This window comes from Heterocephalus glaber, unplaced genomic scaffold, assembly GCF_053883595.1.
Source record: "Heterocephalus glaber isolate CG9 unplaced genomic scaffold, H.glaber_assembly_v1.0 deba00001662, whole genome shotgun sequence".
Lineage (NCBI taxonomy): Eukaryota > Metazoa > Chordata > Mammalia > Rodentia > Bathyergidae > Heterocephalus > Heterocephalus glaber.
This window is the reverse complement of record NW_028258403.1, coordinates 376,673-393,326: the sequence shown is the minus strand read 5'-3', so window position 1 is coordinate 393,326 and position 16,654 is coordinate 376,673. Positions and strand designations below refer to the sequence as shown.

At 35.4% G+C, this 16,654-nt stretch overlaps 2 protein-coding genes across 2 annotated transcripts; both read right to left on the bottom strand.

Moving 5' to 3' along the window:
• Positions 1 to 1,507: 1,507 nt before the first annotated feature.
• On the bottom strand, positions 1,508 to 2,434 carry LOC101715549 (olfactory receptor 4N4C). Its single transcript, XM_004865011.2, has one exon. It carries the CDS (start codon positions 2,432 to 2,434, stop codon positions 1,508 to 1,510), a length of 927 nt encoding a protein of 308 aa, XP_004865068.2.
• An 11,315-nt stretch (positions 2,435 to 13,749) lies between these two features.
• On the bottom strand, positions 13,750 to 14,912 carry LOC101715193 (olfactory receptor 4M1). The gene has a single exon (XM_004865010.2). The coding sequence runs from the start codon at positions 14,910 to 14,912 to the stop codon at positions 13,983 to 13,985; it is 930 nt and encodes a 309-aa protein (XP_004865067.1). The 3' UTR covers positions 13,750 to 13,982.
• Between the last annotated feature and the right edge of the window lie 1,742 nt (positions 14,913 to 16,654).

Below are 16,654 nucleotides of genomic sequence, written 5' to 3'. Positions count from 1 at the left end.
TGTTACTCTCTTGCTTAAAATATTAAAGTGGATTGTTACTAAAATTAAAATATAATAAATCTCTTTATCTTAGCATAAGAGATTTTAGTGATTCAATCCTTACATGTTACATAAAATTTCACCCCTAAGCCTCACACACTTATTCATTGTACTTCAACTACTCTGGACTTTCCTTTATGTCCTTTAAATACACCAAGATCATTTTCTTATTAGGATAACTGTCCCCTCATTGCCTACAATAGTATCTGACAAATGAGAAGTACTCAGTGAAGAAGCAGTATTTTTTTTTATTAAATTCTTTTATTGGTACACTGTAGGTATACAACACAATTACATTTCTCATTGGGAATTGTACCTTTACATAATGAATCTTGGTTCTTATTTTTTCCCCATTCCTAGCCCTCCCTTCACTCCCTCCACCTTTCCCTATTTACAAAGACTTTATTTCCATTTTTTCCATTTCTCATCATTTTTCCTTTCCCTTCTTTCCTTTCCCCTGCCCCTCCCACTACCCCTACCCCTTTGGACCTTTTCTTCCTGCTTTGCATTGTCGATTATTCATTCTAATCATTGGTACATTTTAGGTATACAATATAATGACATTCATCATTGGAAATTTGCACCTTTACATAGTCTCTCTTGGTTCTTATTTTTCACCCTTAACCCTGCCCTCCTTTCAACCCCTCCATTCCTCCCTATTTACAAAGATTTTGTTCCTATTTTTCCATTTCCTCATATTAATCCCATTCCCTTCTGTCCTTTCCTCTAGCCCTCTCATTTCCTTCCCCTTTGCCCCTTTTCTTCCTATTTCACATTACCTATTATACATTTAGTCCTTATTTACACTTTCAGTTTCTCACACCAGAGAAACTATTCGGAATTTATTCATGTGTGTCCTATTTATTTCACTTAAAAGTAGCGCCTCAATGTGCATCCACTTAGCTATAAATGTTTCTAATTTCTCATTTTTTATGGCTGAGTAGTACTCCATTTTATTTAAAAGAACCACATTTTCTTTATCCAGTCTCCAGTTGATGGGCATTTGGGCTGTTTCCAAGTTTTAGCTATTACAAACTGTGCTGCTATGAACATGGGTGCACATATATATCACTGTGGTATGATTCTTTTAATTCTTTGGGGAAGATCCCCAGAAGTGGAATAGCGGGGTCAAATGGGACTTCCAGTCCTAGTTCTTTGAGTTATCTCCATACTGATTTCCACAGTGCTTGCACCAGTCTACACTCCCACCAGCAGTGGAGCAGGGTTCCTCTTTCCCCACAGCCCTGCCAGCATTTGTTATTGGTTGATTTCATGATAGCAGCCATTCTTTCTGGAGTGAGGTGGAATCTCAGCGTTGTTTTCATTTGCATCTCTGGAATGACCAGTGATGCTGAACATTTTTTCATGTATTTATTTGCTATTTCTGTGAAGAAGCAGTATTTGTTAAATAAATAAATAAATGAATTCCAGTCAGAACGCTGGTCCTAACTTTTCATTGTAAGATTCATTAACAAACTACATGCTGAATCAATAATTTTTTCATGGAACTTTTTACTTCCTTGTTGCGAAGGGTATAAATCACAGGATTCATCAGTGGAAAGATGACAGTATGAAAGAAAGAAACCACCTTGTCAGCTGGTAAGGCCCTGAATGGACGAGTGTAGATGAAAATTGCAGGTCCAAACATAAGAAGTATAATAATAATGTGAGTGGTGCATGTGGACATGGCCTTGTTCTTCCCCTCGGGAGAAGACCTGCAAACATGACAGAAAATGATGGCATAGGAGGCCAGAAGCCCCAGGAAGCACAGGAGGGTCATTAGACCACTGCTGAAGACCATCAGGAGCTCTACCACAAAGGTGTCGGTGCAGGCCAGCTCGATGACCTGCGGCACATCACAGAAGAAGTTGTCCAGCTGGTTTGGGCCACAGAAAGGCAAGTGCAGGATAAGCGCCACTTGTACGATGGAATGGGCAAAGCCCCCAACCCACAGAGCCAACAGGAATGCATAGCAGACTCTAGGGCTCATGACAGTTGAATAGTGTAAAGGCCGGCAGATGGCGATATAGCGGTCAAAGGCCATCACAACAAGGAGTAAGCCCTCCCCTCCTCCAAGGAAGTGCAAGAAAAACAACTGGGTGATGCAGCCTCTGTAGGAGATGATCTTCTTCTCAGACAGGAAGTCCACCAGCATCCTGGGAGCCACAATGAAGGAGTAGGATGCATCCAGGAAGGCCAAGTTGCCCAGGAAGAAATAGAGGGGGGCTGTGAGAGCAGGGTCTGACCTTATGGTGAGGATGATGAAGAAATTTCCAGGGAGGATGATGAGGTAGAAAACTGAGATCAGCACAAAGACCAGGAGCTGAATCTCTCGAGATTGGGTCAGACCAAGGAGAATGAATTCTGTCACTACTGTGCTGTTGTTTATCTCCATCTCCTGCCCCTTTAGCATGCCAGGGATGAGAGACTTGATTTCTATCTCTTTCATTTAGATCATAGATCTTCTTGAGCTAAAGGCAGATATACCACATCTTTATTACACCATTGCTCTCCATAATTTAAGACATCTTTTCTATTTGTTATGCTTCCACATTTCATAACTTCCAACAACTTGGTCCTAAAGCCACACTCTATTCTGTTTAGATCCTGTACTTCATGCAACTATTCTCTCACATAGACTGGGATGTGATTGCCCCAGATTCATACCTGATTTGTGTCAGGAATATGAAATGTGTTCTGACTGAGAAAAAGCTTTCCCCCAGCTATAGAATTACTCAGATGGGTTGAGGATTGACAGCCAAGGACAAAGACAGAGCTTGTTGAGGTGAAAGAAATGATCCATATCTTATCATGGTTTAACATAACTATGTATTTAACAAAATTATTGAATGTATATCAATTGATATATATTTATTACATGTAAATTATACCTCAGAAATGTTGACCTAAAAAGTTAAAAATAAAAACTACACTTTGTGGAAATACATTCTTTTTCTCTATAGAATATCAAAGCATCAACCTGGTCTAAAAAAAAAAAAAAACTCTTGTTCACTTTGAAAGAAGATCAGAAGCTTATCTCTATAGTAATTTCAAAATTCAGAATGTGTCAACCACAGGGTATGAACATAAAAATTTATGGACGTGAAAACAATAAAGTAGAATTTTCACAAGTACTGTATATTATTGTATCCTCTTCTTTGAAATTGTTTTTGAATTTTATAGTTTACATAAAATCATGCTAAAATTGAATATGAAGTACACAAATAAAATATATATTTTGCTGGTATGTGCTCAAAATGATTTATGGTACAGTTGAAAAATTTTAAAAGCTGAAGATTTTTAAGCTACGCAAAAATACTACATACAATCTGATAGAGAAAAATATTTCACATACTTTGTTACATCAAACAAGTTTTTAAATATTTTTCTTGAATATAAAATATAGAATAGCAAGAAAGTGAGATTCTTTAACTTTGACTAAAAGAAGAAAGAAAGTGAAGGAGTAGGAAAAAGTAAAAAGAATCAACAAAGTCCCAAATTAAGAAAAAAAATGAAAGTATTTAAATAGCATTTCTATTTGAAAAATCAAAGATTCACCTTTGTACATATAATCCTAATAGATTAATAACAGATTTCCATATGTGATTAAAATTTAGAAGTATGAAAAAAGCATATTTTAAGACATACGTGCATACATATGTACATATAAAACACATACCTGACCACATGTATACACAAGAGGACACTGTATTCTAAGCAAAAGCAATGTACAGAAACTACATATTGCACCATCAAAATTGGCTTAATTACTCCTTCCTTCTCTTTCTTTCTTTCTTTCTTCTTTCTTTTGTCTGTCTTTTTCTGTTTCTCATTCTTTTTCTTTTCATTTTCTCTTGCACTTAGCCATTTGTGGACATTAATATTTATCACTCCTGTGCATAAAACCTATTAGAAAAGTAAATTAGGACTCTTTACTTACTCTTAAGTTGTGCGCATCTTTCATATTATTATGCAGTTGGTTATTTCTCATGTTTTCAGAATTAAAGATGCATATGGGTCATAAGAAATGTGTAAGAGTCTAGGTCTTGTAGGCTCATCCAGTGTGCCTTTTGTGTTTCATTCCCTTTAATCCATTTCTATTCTCCTATTGATTCTTTATTATATGGCACTTATTCTCATCTATTATTTTTGATACACTGTCTTCTCTTTGCGAATTTCTCTCTCTATGCTTCTTTGTGGTACCTTTGATTCTCACATCTTGCTCATGTATCTACATGTTCATAGGATGAACATTTCTTGGGGAAAATCAAGTAAGTACCTGAAAATGAAAGCACCAAAATTTCTGCAAACACAAGTTTTCTGTTCTAACTATATTAACAGAAATTCTGCTGTCAGTGGAAGTTGAAATACAAACTTTGAAACAGGAATGCTTGCCATTACCTCCGCATTCTATTTCCAGTCCAGCTGAGACAAAATACATCAGGTGCAGTTAAGGTAGAAGCAGAGCAGGGAGCATAGAGTAATGAATGGTGGTGCAGGCATACATTCTACCTAAACTCTTCGTGCCTAGAGGCAGGGTTTTGTTGGAAATTCATGGAGTGGGTATTTGAAGTTTTGTTCCCCATCAACAGGCACTCATTTTCTCATATTTCTTTATATTACTCATACCTCCTCTTAAAATACAAATATTTCTTTTATTATCTTCAACCCCCTTCTCAGTAAATGTCTAATTTCTATATTTTTTCTAAAGTTACACTTTTATATTTGAATTGGCTTTTCTCTCCTCTTTACCTTTTCTCTCGACTCTCTCATATTTGTTCTCTAACTTTTCCCCTTGTAGTTCTCTCCATTCTCTTACTTGTATTCTTCCTCCTTTCTATTTTCCATATTTTTTAGTTTACAATATTTTTTTCACTACCTTCTCTTCAGTATTCTTTTTTATTAGTCCCCATTCTTGCCTTTCCATTGATACTGAGAAGCCTCACTATTGTTTTCTTTTGAGGTAAGATAAACAATAGTAAGTGAAATTATTTCACTTCAAATATTTTGATAATTAAATATTCAATTTGTGTTTCAATATTAAATAATTTTTCCTGAACAATGTTCTTCAAATGTACCCTAACCATTTCAAATTATTTCCCATTCCCTCAGATTCTTTGTCTAAAACCGATTTTCATAAAAATTAGATTAGTTACCTTTACACTGGAATGAAATTTCTCATTAAATCACCCTACCAAAAAAGATAGGTTTTACAAATTTTCCAGAATAGTAATGTGATATATTATTCAGTTTGTAACTCACTGGCAGATTCAGAGTGTCCTGAGAAATGCTGATGTAGTTAAAGAACAGTATCAAATACTTGCCTTATACCAATGTTGATGGTTCTAATAAGGACTATACTAGCGTGTGGAGTTACTAGCCCCTAAAGCTCTTCATTGCCATGATTTACAATGCAAAATAATGAATGTCATAGAAGAAATCCTAGTTTGGGCATTTCCTTATCTTGGTTTACATTATTGGCTCAGCAAAATTTTAATTACAACCTCTTAATCTTCCTCATCCTGAGATTTTTCACATCTCATTGTGTGATTTGCAAATTTCATAAGATGAGAATGATATTAATAGGTAGCATGTTCAAGTCCAATTAAAATGAAACTAAACCAGGAAAAATATATCTGTTGAGAAGTGTGTTTGTTTCTAAGAAATAAATATGCAATATAGATTTTCTATCCGTACCTTTGGAGTGAATCTCTGGGATAATGATAACTGCTTAAATTTGAGAGATTATAAAATAAAAATTTATGGAAATTTCACTTGAGCCAGCTGTGAAAGGCCTAGATTGGTGTGTGCTAGCTCTATCTGCAAAAGGAGACACTCTTGCCGTTGCTGGGTGTGGGAACCAGGTCAGAAGCAGTCTTTTGCAAAATCATGAAATTGTTGAAGACTTTCTCTGCTGCCCTCAGCATAACATTTCTGCACTGATTATAATTCTTTTCCCTCACTTGTTTCAGTTAAAATATTGTATCTAAATTTAGGACTAAATGTTAATATTCCCCAAATGCATATTTTTTAAAACATCATAAATCCCCCCAAAAGTAATTTTAAATATCCCAAGGAACTATAGCTACATTATTAAGAACAGGTAAAACACTACTGTTGTTACTGGCTTCTGACTTTACATGTTAGTCTATTTCTGCAATAATTATTTATCTTTGCATTTCAATTCAGCTGATGTCCCATCTGAAGAGTTCCAGTATGTTTCCATTTCTTCCTTTTATTCCTTATACATATGAAGAAACACAAAAACATTTACCTCACTAACAATCCCACACTACTTACATGTCAGCCATCAGTTCCTTCTAATGGAAACGGTAATAACTGATGGTTCCCACATTTGTTCTTAAGTAGATGCTTTCACAAAGTGGCCTCTTACTCTATGATATAACCAACTAATTTGTGATGCCATACAAAATGTCCCTTGGGAATTTGAAGGCTAAAAAGCATGCAGAAAACTTTCAATGGGAATTGCTAAGATGCCAACAAGACACAGTCAAAGAATGAGACTAGAGATATGCTAGATACAAATATTCAAGTATCAGTAAAGAGACACTGTCACTGAATTCTAAAATCAAGATTCCATCAGAGCCAGAGATTCCAGAATGACAACATTTCTAAGCCTATGTAAGTAGAAAGCCACGCAGGTTATTTCTTACATTGAAATTTTAAAAGAGAAAAAATGCACAACTGATAAACTGCTGATATAAAGAGAAAATGAATTATGTAGTCAAGTAGGCAGTAAATATTTTAGAGTCAATGGATTTCTACTGACAAGAAATAGGCAAAAAGGAAAATAAACATTGTTTACAAAGACTCTTGTGTGTAATGCTTCTTCAAGAAGAAAACTGTTTGCTGTAGAACTAATTCCTCAAGGGAACGCGTCCTTTTAAATAGACCACACTGTGGTCTTGGAATTTGTTGTTTTCATTTTAAGAATAAGTGTCTCCTGTGCTTTGCCAAAGTAATGGTTAGAAACTATTACCTTTTAAGCTAAACATTATTAAACAGAAAAATAGTTGAGAATAATAAAAGCAGAATAAGTTTTAGTGGATACTGTATAGTTTTTATTTTAAAGAAAGAAACATTTAAAATATTTGAATTCTAAACAATTTTTTACATAAATAAAATGAATAATCAAACATGTTTTGTTCTAATTTATGTGCAGTTCAGAAAAAAGTGGGAGGAGTGGAAAATGAAAAAAAAAAACGACAGGGGAAGATGTACAATGTTACAAAAATATAGAGAAGAGAAAAAGAAAGGAACAAATAAATGTAATAGGAAAATAAGAAATGAACAAGAAAAGATAAAAATACAGAAAAGTTTATCTTGAAAACTATATATTATACAAAATAAACTGAACAAATAAAGGAGCTTTTTGTTTGGAATAAAAGAAACCAAAATAAGTGAAATATTTAAAGAAAACATGCATGGAGAAATATTTTCATCCTAGAATTTATTGTCTCTCTTGCCACCAAAGAATTTTTAAAATGCAATTTTTTAAAAAATTGTAGACTCAATTGGGAATGTCCTTACTTAATGACACTAACAGTGAAAATGAAATTAGTACAGTGATCTAAGTCAGTCATAGAATTGAGCTTTTATTTTTGGAGAGAAAGGTTTGTCATCTTAGATTATTTTAGAAGCTAAGCCATGAACCAGGCAATATTGTAGTATCCTAATTCAAAAACAAACAAACAAACAAAAAACAGCCCTTATTCTCAGAGGTTTCACGTTCAAATGCATGAGAGGGCAGACAATAAACACACATACATACACCAGAAAAAAAATCAGAGTGTGACGACTGCCATTATAAAATTAGAATAGACTGATATGCTGAAATTACTATTCTTGCGACCTGCAAAGGGGTAGCCTTTCTGAGGAGGCAATATCTCAAATGAGCTCTGTATGACCAGAATGATCCAACTTTGTAAAGACTTAAAGAGGTGATGAAAGGCCATGAAGCAAGAAGGAAATGGTGCACTGAGAAGAAGGAAGAGACCAATGTTGCAAGAGAGTACTGGGCAAATGAGAAACGAGTTTAAGGTTATTGTTAGTCATTTTGTAGACAAGCTTTCACTTTGAGTTAAAAGCTTGAAGGTGAGATTATTGGTCCATAAGGTAGATAGATCTATACATCTACTTGAAGTTACCTGAAATTTTCATTCAGTTCTCTAAAGTGTTTAATATATTAATCCCCTAAGAAATGTATAAGATTTCAAGTTAGTCACTCAATCAACTCACCAAAATTTTACGTTGTTTTCTTTCTTTTGCTTTTTTTTAAAGCTGTTTTAATTATGCTTTTTTATTTTCTGTGTTTCTGATGTTTCAACATCTTAGACCCACCCAACACTGGAAAAATTGCCCTTCCAGCCAAAGTGATCCTTAGAAATAGTGAAAGCCTCACCTGAAATTAATCCATAGCCCATACTCCAATCACTTCTTTAATCAGGCACTCAAAGTGCTATATAACACTCCAGGTTATTATTCTTCTGCTCTGGTCACCCCACAGCCAAGTACCAAGCAACTAGTGACCGTTCCAAAATTCCAGAGTCCACTGAAATTACTTGGACTAAGCAATCCTAAACATGCTGCCCTGCCTCCCCCACAGAAACCATGATAAAGGGTCTTGTCTACTTTTTCTCCTCTCTCTTTGCTGTGTAACCTACTGTGGTCCTTCTTCCACCTCAGGGTGATGTGCCATGCCTAATGTTTCTAGGGATCTAGGAATATAAAACAAAACTTCTTCCTTCACAACAGTCAGATCCATGACTTTATGCCTTATTGTTTATAACGAAAATAAACCCTAAGTAATTTTTTAAAATTAGTAGAGGATAAAAGGCTTGCCCTTTTGTGTCTGAACCTTCCCACTGCTGCATTATGTTGTTTTTGTCAATCATTGCCACAGATTACACTTTAAAAACTGTGTGGCTTGAATGGCTGAGTCCTCCCAGAGCCGCCACGTAGTTTAGAGTGTCCAGTGCCTGGAGTGAGTGCCTGCAGGGGAGGAGGCGTGATCACCTTCTACTGCCGTGGGATGAGTCTGATCTGTTTGGCAACACTGATAAGCATTGGGACAACTGAGTCATTTATACCAAGGTGTCTGGTCTCTGCGAGGTGCTCTGGTGACACTTGATACACAACTTCTTCTTTCTCTTTCAGGCTTTGGTGAAGCAAATTTCAGCCCATCCTGCAAAGTGGCTTAAGAGTGCTCTGCCTGAATGCTCGATCATATGTTGTAAGCCATTTTCCTGGTGATTAATCTTATTTGCATGAGCCTACATTTGCCCAGATTCTTTTCTGAAGTATGTATTCCAATCTTTTGTCCATTTTCACATGGAGGGGTACTAACAAAGACTAGATTTTCCTTCTAGTGTGTTTAATTGTTTACTAATTTCATAGTGGTATGTCTTGCTTTTTGGAAATCTTTAATTGTGCGGGGTTCACTGTATTTTTTGCATTTAAAGCTGCTTTTATGATACGTAAAGAATCATTAATTATCACCATTTTGTAAGCAACCAATTCTTCTATGTTTTCTTCTAAATGGTTTGTATTTTTCTAGCTACTACAGTTAGGCCTGTGATACTGTTCAAATCAATTTTTTTCATAGGCAATGAAGTAGATGTCCAAGTTCATTATTTTCCAAATAAATATTCAGGGCTCTAACATCATTTGTTTAAATTTTCTCTTTCTCACAAAATGGCATTGGTGTGTACTAAAAATAAATGTACCATTTGTTTCTGCACGTTCTATTTTGTTCCATTAATCTCTGTGTACCTCATTGTATCAATCCACATTTTCATGGTCACTGTAGCTTTATAACAAGTCTTGAAATCTGCTAATAAAATTATCTAATTTCTTCTTCTTTTCTTTTTGCTAATCTGTATCAGATGAAAGGAGTTTTATAGGTATGAGAAGCAAATATTTAAAACTACTAGTGTATTTCCTGAAATAAACCAAATGTAAGAAGAAACTTGGCTCACAATCATCCACTTTTAGAGATGTTCTGGTAAAACTGTAAAAATTTAAATATACAAAGAAAGAATCCTAATGGCCAGTAGAGGTTCACAAGTCTTTTTCTCTTGCATCTTTGCTGGGTAAATTTTTTAAAGAACTGCTTCCCTATTACCTGGAGAATATATCCTTTGGAACCTCAGTTAGTTGTGGAATATATCACTGCATGAGCCCTGGACTTTGTCCCCCACACATCTCCACTCCACCAACTATATTTCTGGCCTTGAAAAAAGAACACAAGTCTTCAGGATAAAAACTGATGAACAATGATTTCTGCTCATTTAATTCTCTGGTTTCTCAAATTCACTTAATTCTTAGACTGTATTCCCAGTTCCTTTTGAATTTTAGACTTTCAATATTCTGTATGGTTTGGGAGTTTAATCTTGACAGCTTACCAAGGTGTTTCCAGATACATTTATCTAAAGAATGGGTTTATTTTTAGTGACAGGTTCAATAAAGCCATCTAACCTGCCACTGGATGGAAATGGAGTGCATTTCTGTTGTCACTGCATTGACACAGCATTTTATCCCCCTTTGTCATGCAAATTTCTACATTAGTTTTGATATTAGGTTTATATCTTAATGTAGTTTAATAACCCTAAAATTATATTAATTAGGCACATTTAATATTTTGTATCCAGCTTTTTGTTCTAGTTTCTGAGACTTCACATGATTGACTAAATTTTGTTCTCTGGGAATTTCCTCAAAAGAGCTTGAAAACAGTGTTCTTCAAAATTTTTTTTGCATATTTAAAACATTTAGCCTTTTAATTTAAATACCAGTTTTACTAGATATAGAATCTGAGGGTTACACTTGTCTGAAGAATTTTGCTCCACTTTCACTTCCATTTGCTTAATGAAAGTTAATTAGATTAGTAAGCAAGGTATGTAAGCCAACTGGCCTGCTTCCAGTGGAGTGGGGAGGGTGAAACTATATAAACCTTGTTAAAGGAAAACTTCTCTCCTGGGGAAAATATTTGTCCTTTTCTTTATATGAACATACACTTCGAAATTTTAATGAACAAATGTTCATTATTTTAGAAAGTATAACACAGAAAAACTGTAATTTTATTTAGACGGTAAAGCAGTTTTTCTTTTTATCAGATGTAATAGTAAAATCCATCTTGTAAATACTGAGGTTAGCAGAAAGTCATGAGATAGAAAAAACTTGGGCTCCAAATTTTCATCCAAGTCAATATAATTGAAAATACAATTGAAATCTTGAGCCAACAACATTGTTACTTGATCTGGATATTGTTGATTTAATTTTTTAAAGAAATTTTCAAGCTCTTGAAGAAAGAATAAGTAGTAGAAACTGAAAAGTAGAAAAAAGGATTAAATGACATTTAAAATTAACTAAGAGGAAATAAGAAATTTATGTGAGTAAAGGAGTCTCCTGGCAAATTTTTCAACTCACTGCTAAAGGTATTAGGTTATTTCATAGAGAATAGTGTGTTTGATATGATTGTATATGTGGTTAATATCTAGTTCTCCTAAAGTAGCTTGCCTTATCCCTGCTCCTTACCTAACTCAAGAGTTTCACAAACTTCATCCTATTGACACTGGGGGCCAGATATTTGGGGTGAGGAGACCATCCTGATCCTTGTAGGATGTTTAGCAGTGTTTAGCAGTACAAAATGCCAATAGCAGTCCCCACCAAAATGTTTCCAGACTTAGCCCTGGTGAGAATTGTAAAATCACCCCGAACTCATTCCAATCAAGCCTTATATGAACTGTGCACTAGTAGTGTGCCACTTCCCTTACTTCCTTGCCAACATTATTTTCTGGTTTCAGCTAATATTTGTAATCAAGCAATTATTTATCATATTACCTTTTATCCTTTTTATTGCTAGCTTCAATGTTTTCAGCAGGTAGCCTTCTGTAGTAGCAATTCACTGATGTTTAAACACTATAACAAGCCAGTGATCTTTTTCCCAAGGATATTAATCCCAGTTAGATGAGGTATAAATTACAAAATGAGTAGAAGTTCTGCCTGGTTTATATAGAAAATAATGTAATATAAAATCTAGAAACATAACTCATCATTTTATTATGTACAGGTATATATTGTATTTTAAATTTTTAATAATCTGTTGTAAAACAGTAGTCTACTGTTTTGTTCATTTTCAAGTGATGAGAAGTAACTCAAAATTCAGGAATCATAACTCCAGTCTGTGCCTTTGAAAAGAAGTTATGTAGTTCCTAGAAAAGAAGTTATGTAGCATTGAAGTTGGAAGAAGGTCAACATAAAGAAAAATTCCCAAAGCTATTTCTCTGTAGACAAATAGTAATTCAAGTATTATTTTTATCATTTCTACCTATTCATTCCTGTTGTTAATAGGAGTCTATTTTCCTCATAGTCTAGTCATATTACATCATCAAATAAAATATGAAAGCTCATTGTATACAATATGTTCTACCCCTTCATGCAAACTCTCCCTAGTTCTGAAATCAAAAACTAATTTAAGTAAATAAACTCATTCTATGAACTCAAATGTTCTCATCTACTTTTTATATTCAGAAAAACAGTCATCAGTTGAGTTCTTAGTCAGGAAATAGGAAATTAATCCTCTAAAGGTAATTCATTAGTCAATCATAGGAATCAATACCTCTAGGTAGGTATCTTTCACCTGCCTAAAGAGATGGGTTATAGAAAATAGCCCTGAGTGATAATGTTAGCAAAATTGGCATTCTAGTACTTGGTTTATCATGAGACACAGAATTAGCAAGTATAGAAAACAAACAGGTGAGAAAGGAGATAACTCTCTATTCTAACCACCTAGATAGAGCCCCTTTCTTTCAAGCCTCCTTTCATTCTGAAGGCTGTAAGCAGAGACTGGCTACCAAACTGCTAGTTGGCAGAAGGCTCTCTCTAAAATGAAAAGAATCTTATAAAGTAACCAAACTATACTTTGTTCTGAATTCATAACAGTTGTTTCGATAATGTAGTAAAATCTTGAGTTCTGGCACCAATGCTGTTGAATGGTTACCACCTGAAGTGCAAGTTGTGGTAGCTTGTATAAATGCATCCTCAGTATCCATGAACTAGAAAAAGAAGAGATAAAAGAAAAAATAGATAATCTATTTTCTAGACCCAAGAAGATGATTTAACACATACTCTTACAGGGGCAAGACTGAAATATGACAATGATGTTTAATTTGGTAAAATGAAGTTAGTAACATGGATGTACCACTTGCTCTTTCATAGTCAAAGTATGTATGTCTCTATGATCTTATTTATTTTACTATTTCCTGTGAGGGGCCTTGCCCCCCCCCCGCTAGAACTCTTCAGTGCCTTTTACGGGCATGTCTGGGCCTGCTGCAAGTCTACCCCGCAACAAGGAAGTAGCCCCAGTACCCTCCCCTTGCTCCTTCCCTCTAGCCCTACGGTATATATGCTGTAGCAGCTTCCGTAATAAACGAGACTTGATCAGAAACCTGTCTTGTCTCCACCTCTCGTGTCTCTTGTCCCTTGTCATTCTCACTCCCCCTCTAGGGTCTCCGTTGACTTACCCGCGGGCTGGGACAATTTCTTAACACACATTTTCTTCACAGCCAGAGTCTCTCCAAGGTAGTTGTTGAGAGGCGTTGGTGGTATAATGGTTAGCATAGCTACCTTCCAAGGTAGTTGCTCAATGAATAATTATTGGAAAACTGTATTAGCAGAACATTATTATATTTCCAATTCTAATAATGATCTGCCAGATCTTTTAGGTGGGTGTGAGAAAATTTGTTTCCATCTAAATGTATTTGCTTTTCTTTTATCCTAAATAGAAGAAAATCATAATGAAAGCCTATAAATGTGGGTAAAAGGAGGAAGCAAAAGCAGCATTATTACCACTGCAATTGCTTTCTACTATAGGACAATGATCCTCAAAAGGACTATAAAATATGTAATTTATCTTTCACTTCTCTTTACATAATATGCATGTTTACCAACTTCCTCATGGCTGTCTTTACTTCCTTGTTTCGTAATGTGTAGATGATGGGATTAAGTAAAGGAAATATCACGGTGTGGAACACAGATACCACTTTATCTAGAGAAAAAGAGTCAAATGGACGAGCATAAATGTAGATGGAAGGCCCAAACATTAGCACCACTATGATGATATGGGAATAGCAGGTAGACCTGGCCCTCTTGATACTCTCATCTGAGGCTGAATGTCTCTTAAGCATAGCCAGAAGGAAGGCATAGGACATTATCAGAGCAATGAAACACACTACAGAGATCAGGCCGCTGCTAAAAATCATCACCAACTCCTCTGGGAAGGTGTTGGAGCAAGCAATCCGGACAACGTGTGTGATGTCACAGAAGTAGCTGTCTAACTCATTGGGTCCACAGAAAGGAAGTGGAACAATGAGAGCTACCTGTATTATGGAATGAATGAAACCCCCTATCCAGGAGAGAGCCACCAGCTTACAGCACAGACGTCGATTCATGATGGTAGCATAGTGGAGGGGGCGGCAGACAGCAGCATAGCGGTCAAAGGCCATCACTGTGAGCAGAAACATCTCTGAGGCTCCAACAAAGTGCAAAAAGAAGAGCTGTGCAATGCACCCACCAAAGGAAACTGTCTTCCTTTCCACAAAGAAGTCTACGAGCATTTTAGGGGCTGTAATAGAGGAGTACCAAATATCAAGAAAGGCCAGGTTTGCCAACAGGAAATACATAGGAGAAGTGAGATGGGGATCCAGCCTGATGGTGCAAATTATAAGGATGTTCCCTGGAAGAATGACCAGATAGAAGGACAGAAATATAACAAACAGGACTAGTTGCACCTCCCGAGTCTGTGATAGGCCGGTGAGAACAAACTCTGTCACCCTTGTGTAATTTGCAGGTTCCATTTCTTCAGTTAAAATTTTTCATAAAAAGGCTATGAGAAAGAAGGAGATTTTAATTATTCCAAATGACACTTAAGTAGAATTATATCATTGCTTTTAAAATTGCCACATGTTCCCTATCATTAAGAAACTGCACTAGGATACATTTGGTTTCCCCATTTTACATTTGAAAACCCAAGTAAGCAATGACCATGTAAGTTAAAAAGACTGAAGCCACATAATGTGGGTCACATATCTGAAAGCCAAATATCAGCTTGTTGATACTATAAGATCCTATTTTTATGAAACTCATTACTAATTTTTCCTCTAAATATCTACCTTAGTAAGCAATATGGGCAGCTACTTCTGAGTTAGTCAAAATTTAAACTGGTGAAGGGAAATACAGTCTATTGTTTCTTAGATCCTTTTGGTTGGGAAATCTTGTCCTTAAAAAAGTTAAGCTTATATTCCAATGTCACATGTACTGATTTGCTAGAACTTTAGTCTCGCTTCATAGTAGTTTCCCCAGGACTTTATGTATTGTGAATAATCAAATCTTACACCTTAATCCTTAGGTGTATTTATGCTTCTTTTTGATAATGTTCAAAACTGCTACTCTAAATATTTCTTGAAACCAACAGCAATACTAGAATGTTGGCTTCATATTCTTGATGTGATATCATATAATTCTGCTTCTCATCAGTGTTCCAAAGAAAAAAGAAAAAACAAAAGAAAAGTTTCTGCATGTTAACTAGCATGAAGAATCAACAACTGGGATCTCATCTCATGAAAAAGCTTCTGCACAGCAAGAGAAACCACCAACAGTGTGAAGAGACAACCCACAATGTGGGAAAAAAATTATTTAACAGCTGTTCCTCAGACAAAGGCCTATTATCTAGAATATATAAAGAACTTTAAAAAAGGAGACCTCCACAATTTAAAGACCCAATCCAAAAATGGGCATCTGAAATGAATGGACATTTCTCAGATAAAGAAATAGAAATAGCGAATAAACATATGAAAAATGTTCAACATCACTGGTCATCAAGAGATGCAAGTGAAAACAACTCGGAGATTACACCTCACTCCAGAAAGAATGACTGTTATTGAGAAATCAACCAATAACAAATGCTGGCACGTCTGTGGTGAAAAAAGAACCCTTCTCCACTGATGGTGGGAGTATAGGCGGTGCAACCACTGTGGAATTCACAGTGGTATGGAGATACCTTAAACAATTAGGAGATACCTCAAATTTGAGGTATGGATTTATCTCAAACAACTAGGATTAGAGGTCCCATTTGACTCAGCTATTCTCCTGCTGGGTATCTTCACAAAAGAATTAAAAACATCATAGCACAGCATTATATGTGCACCATATTCATAGCCACACAGTCTGCAATAGCTAAAACTTGGAAATGGTCCAATTGCCCATCAACTGGAGACTGGATAAATAATATGTATTTTTTAATAAAATGGAATACTACTCAGCCATGAGGAATGAGAAACTAGACATTTATAGCTAAATGGATGTACATTGAAGCCACATACTTAAGTAAAATAAATAGGACATACATGTGTAAATATCAAATAGCTTCTTTGGTGTGAGAAAGTGAAAGAGTAAATGAGTATTGAAATGTATAATACATAATGTGAAATAGGAAGAAAAAGTCCAAAGGGGACATGGAAAGGGAAGTGGGAAGGGTAAGGGAAAGGAAAACATATGAGAAAAGGAACAAATGGAAACAAAGTCTTTGTAAATAGAGATG

Excerpts from the sequence above, each read along its gene's own strand:
- LOC101715549 (XM_004865011.2), bottom strand. The coding sequence starts at position 2,434 with ATGGAGATAAACAACAGCACAGTAGTGACAGAATTCATTCTCCTTGGT.
- LOC101715193 (XM_004865010.2), bottom strand. The coding sequence starts at position 14,912 with ATGGAACCTGCAAATTACACAAGGGTGACAGAGTTTGTTCTCACCGGC.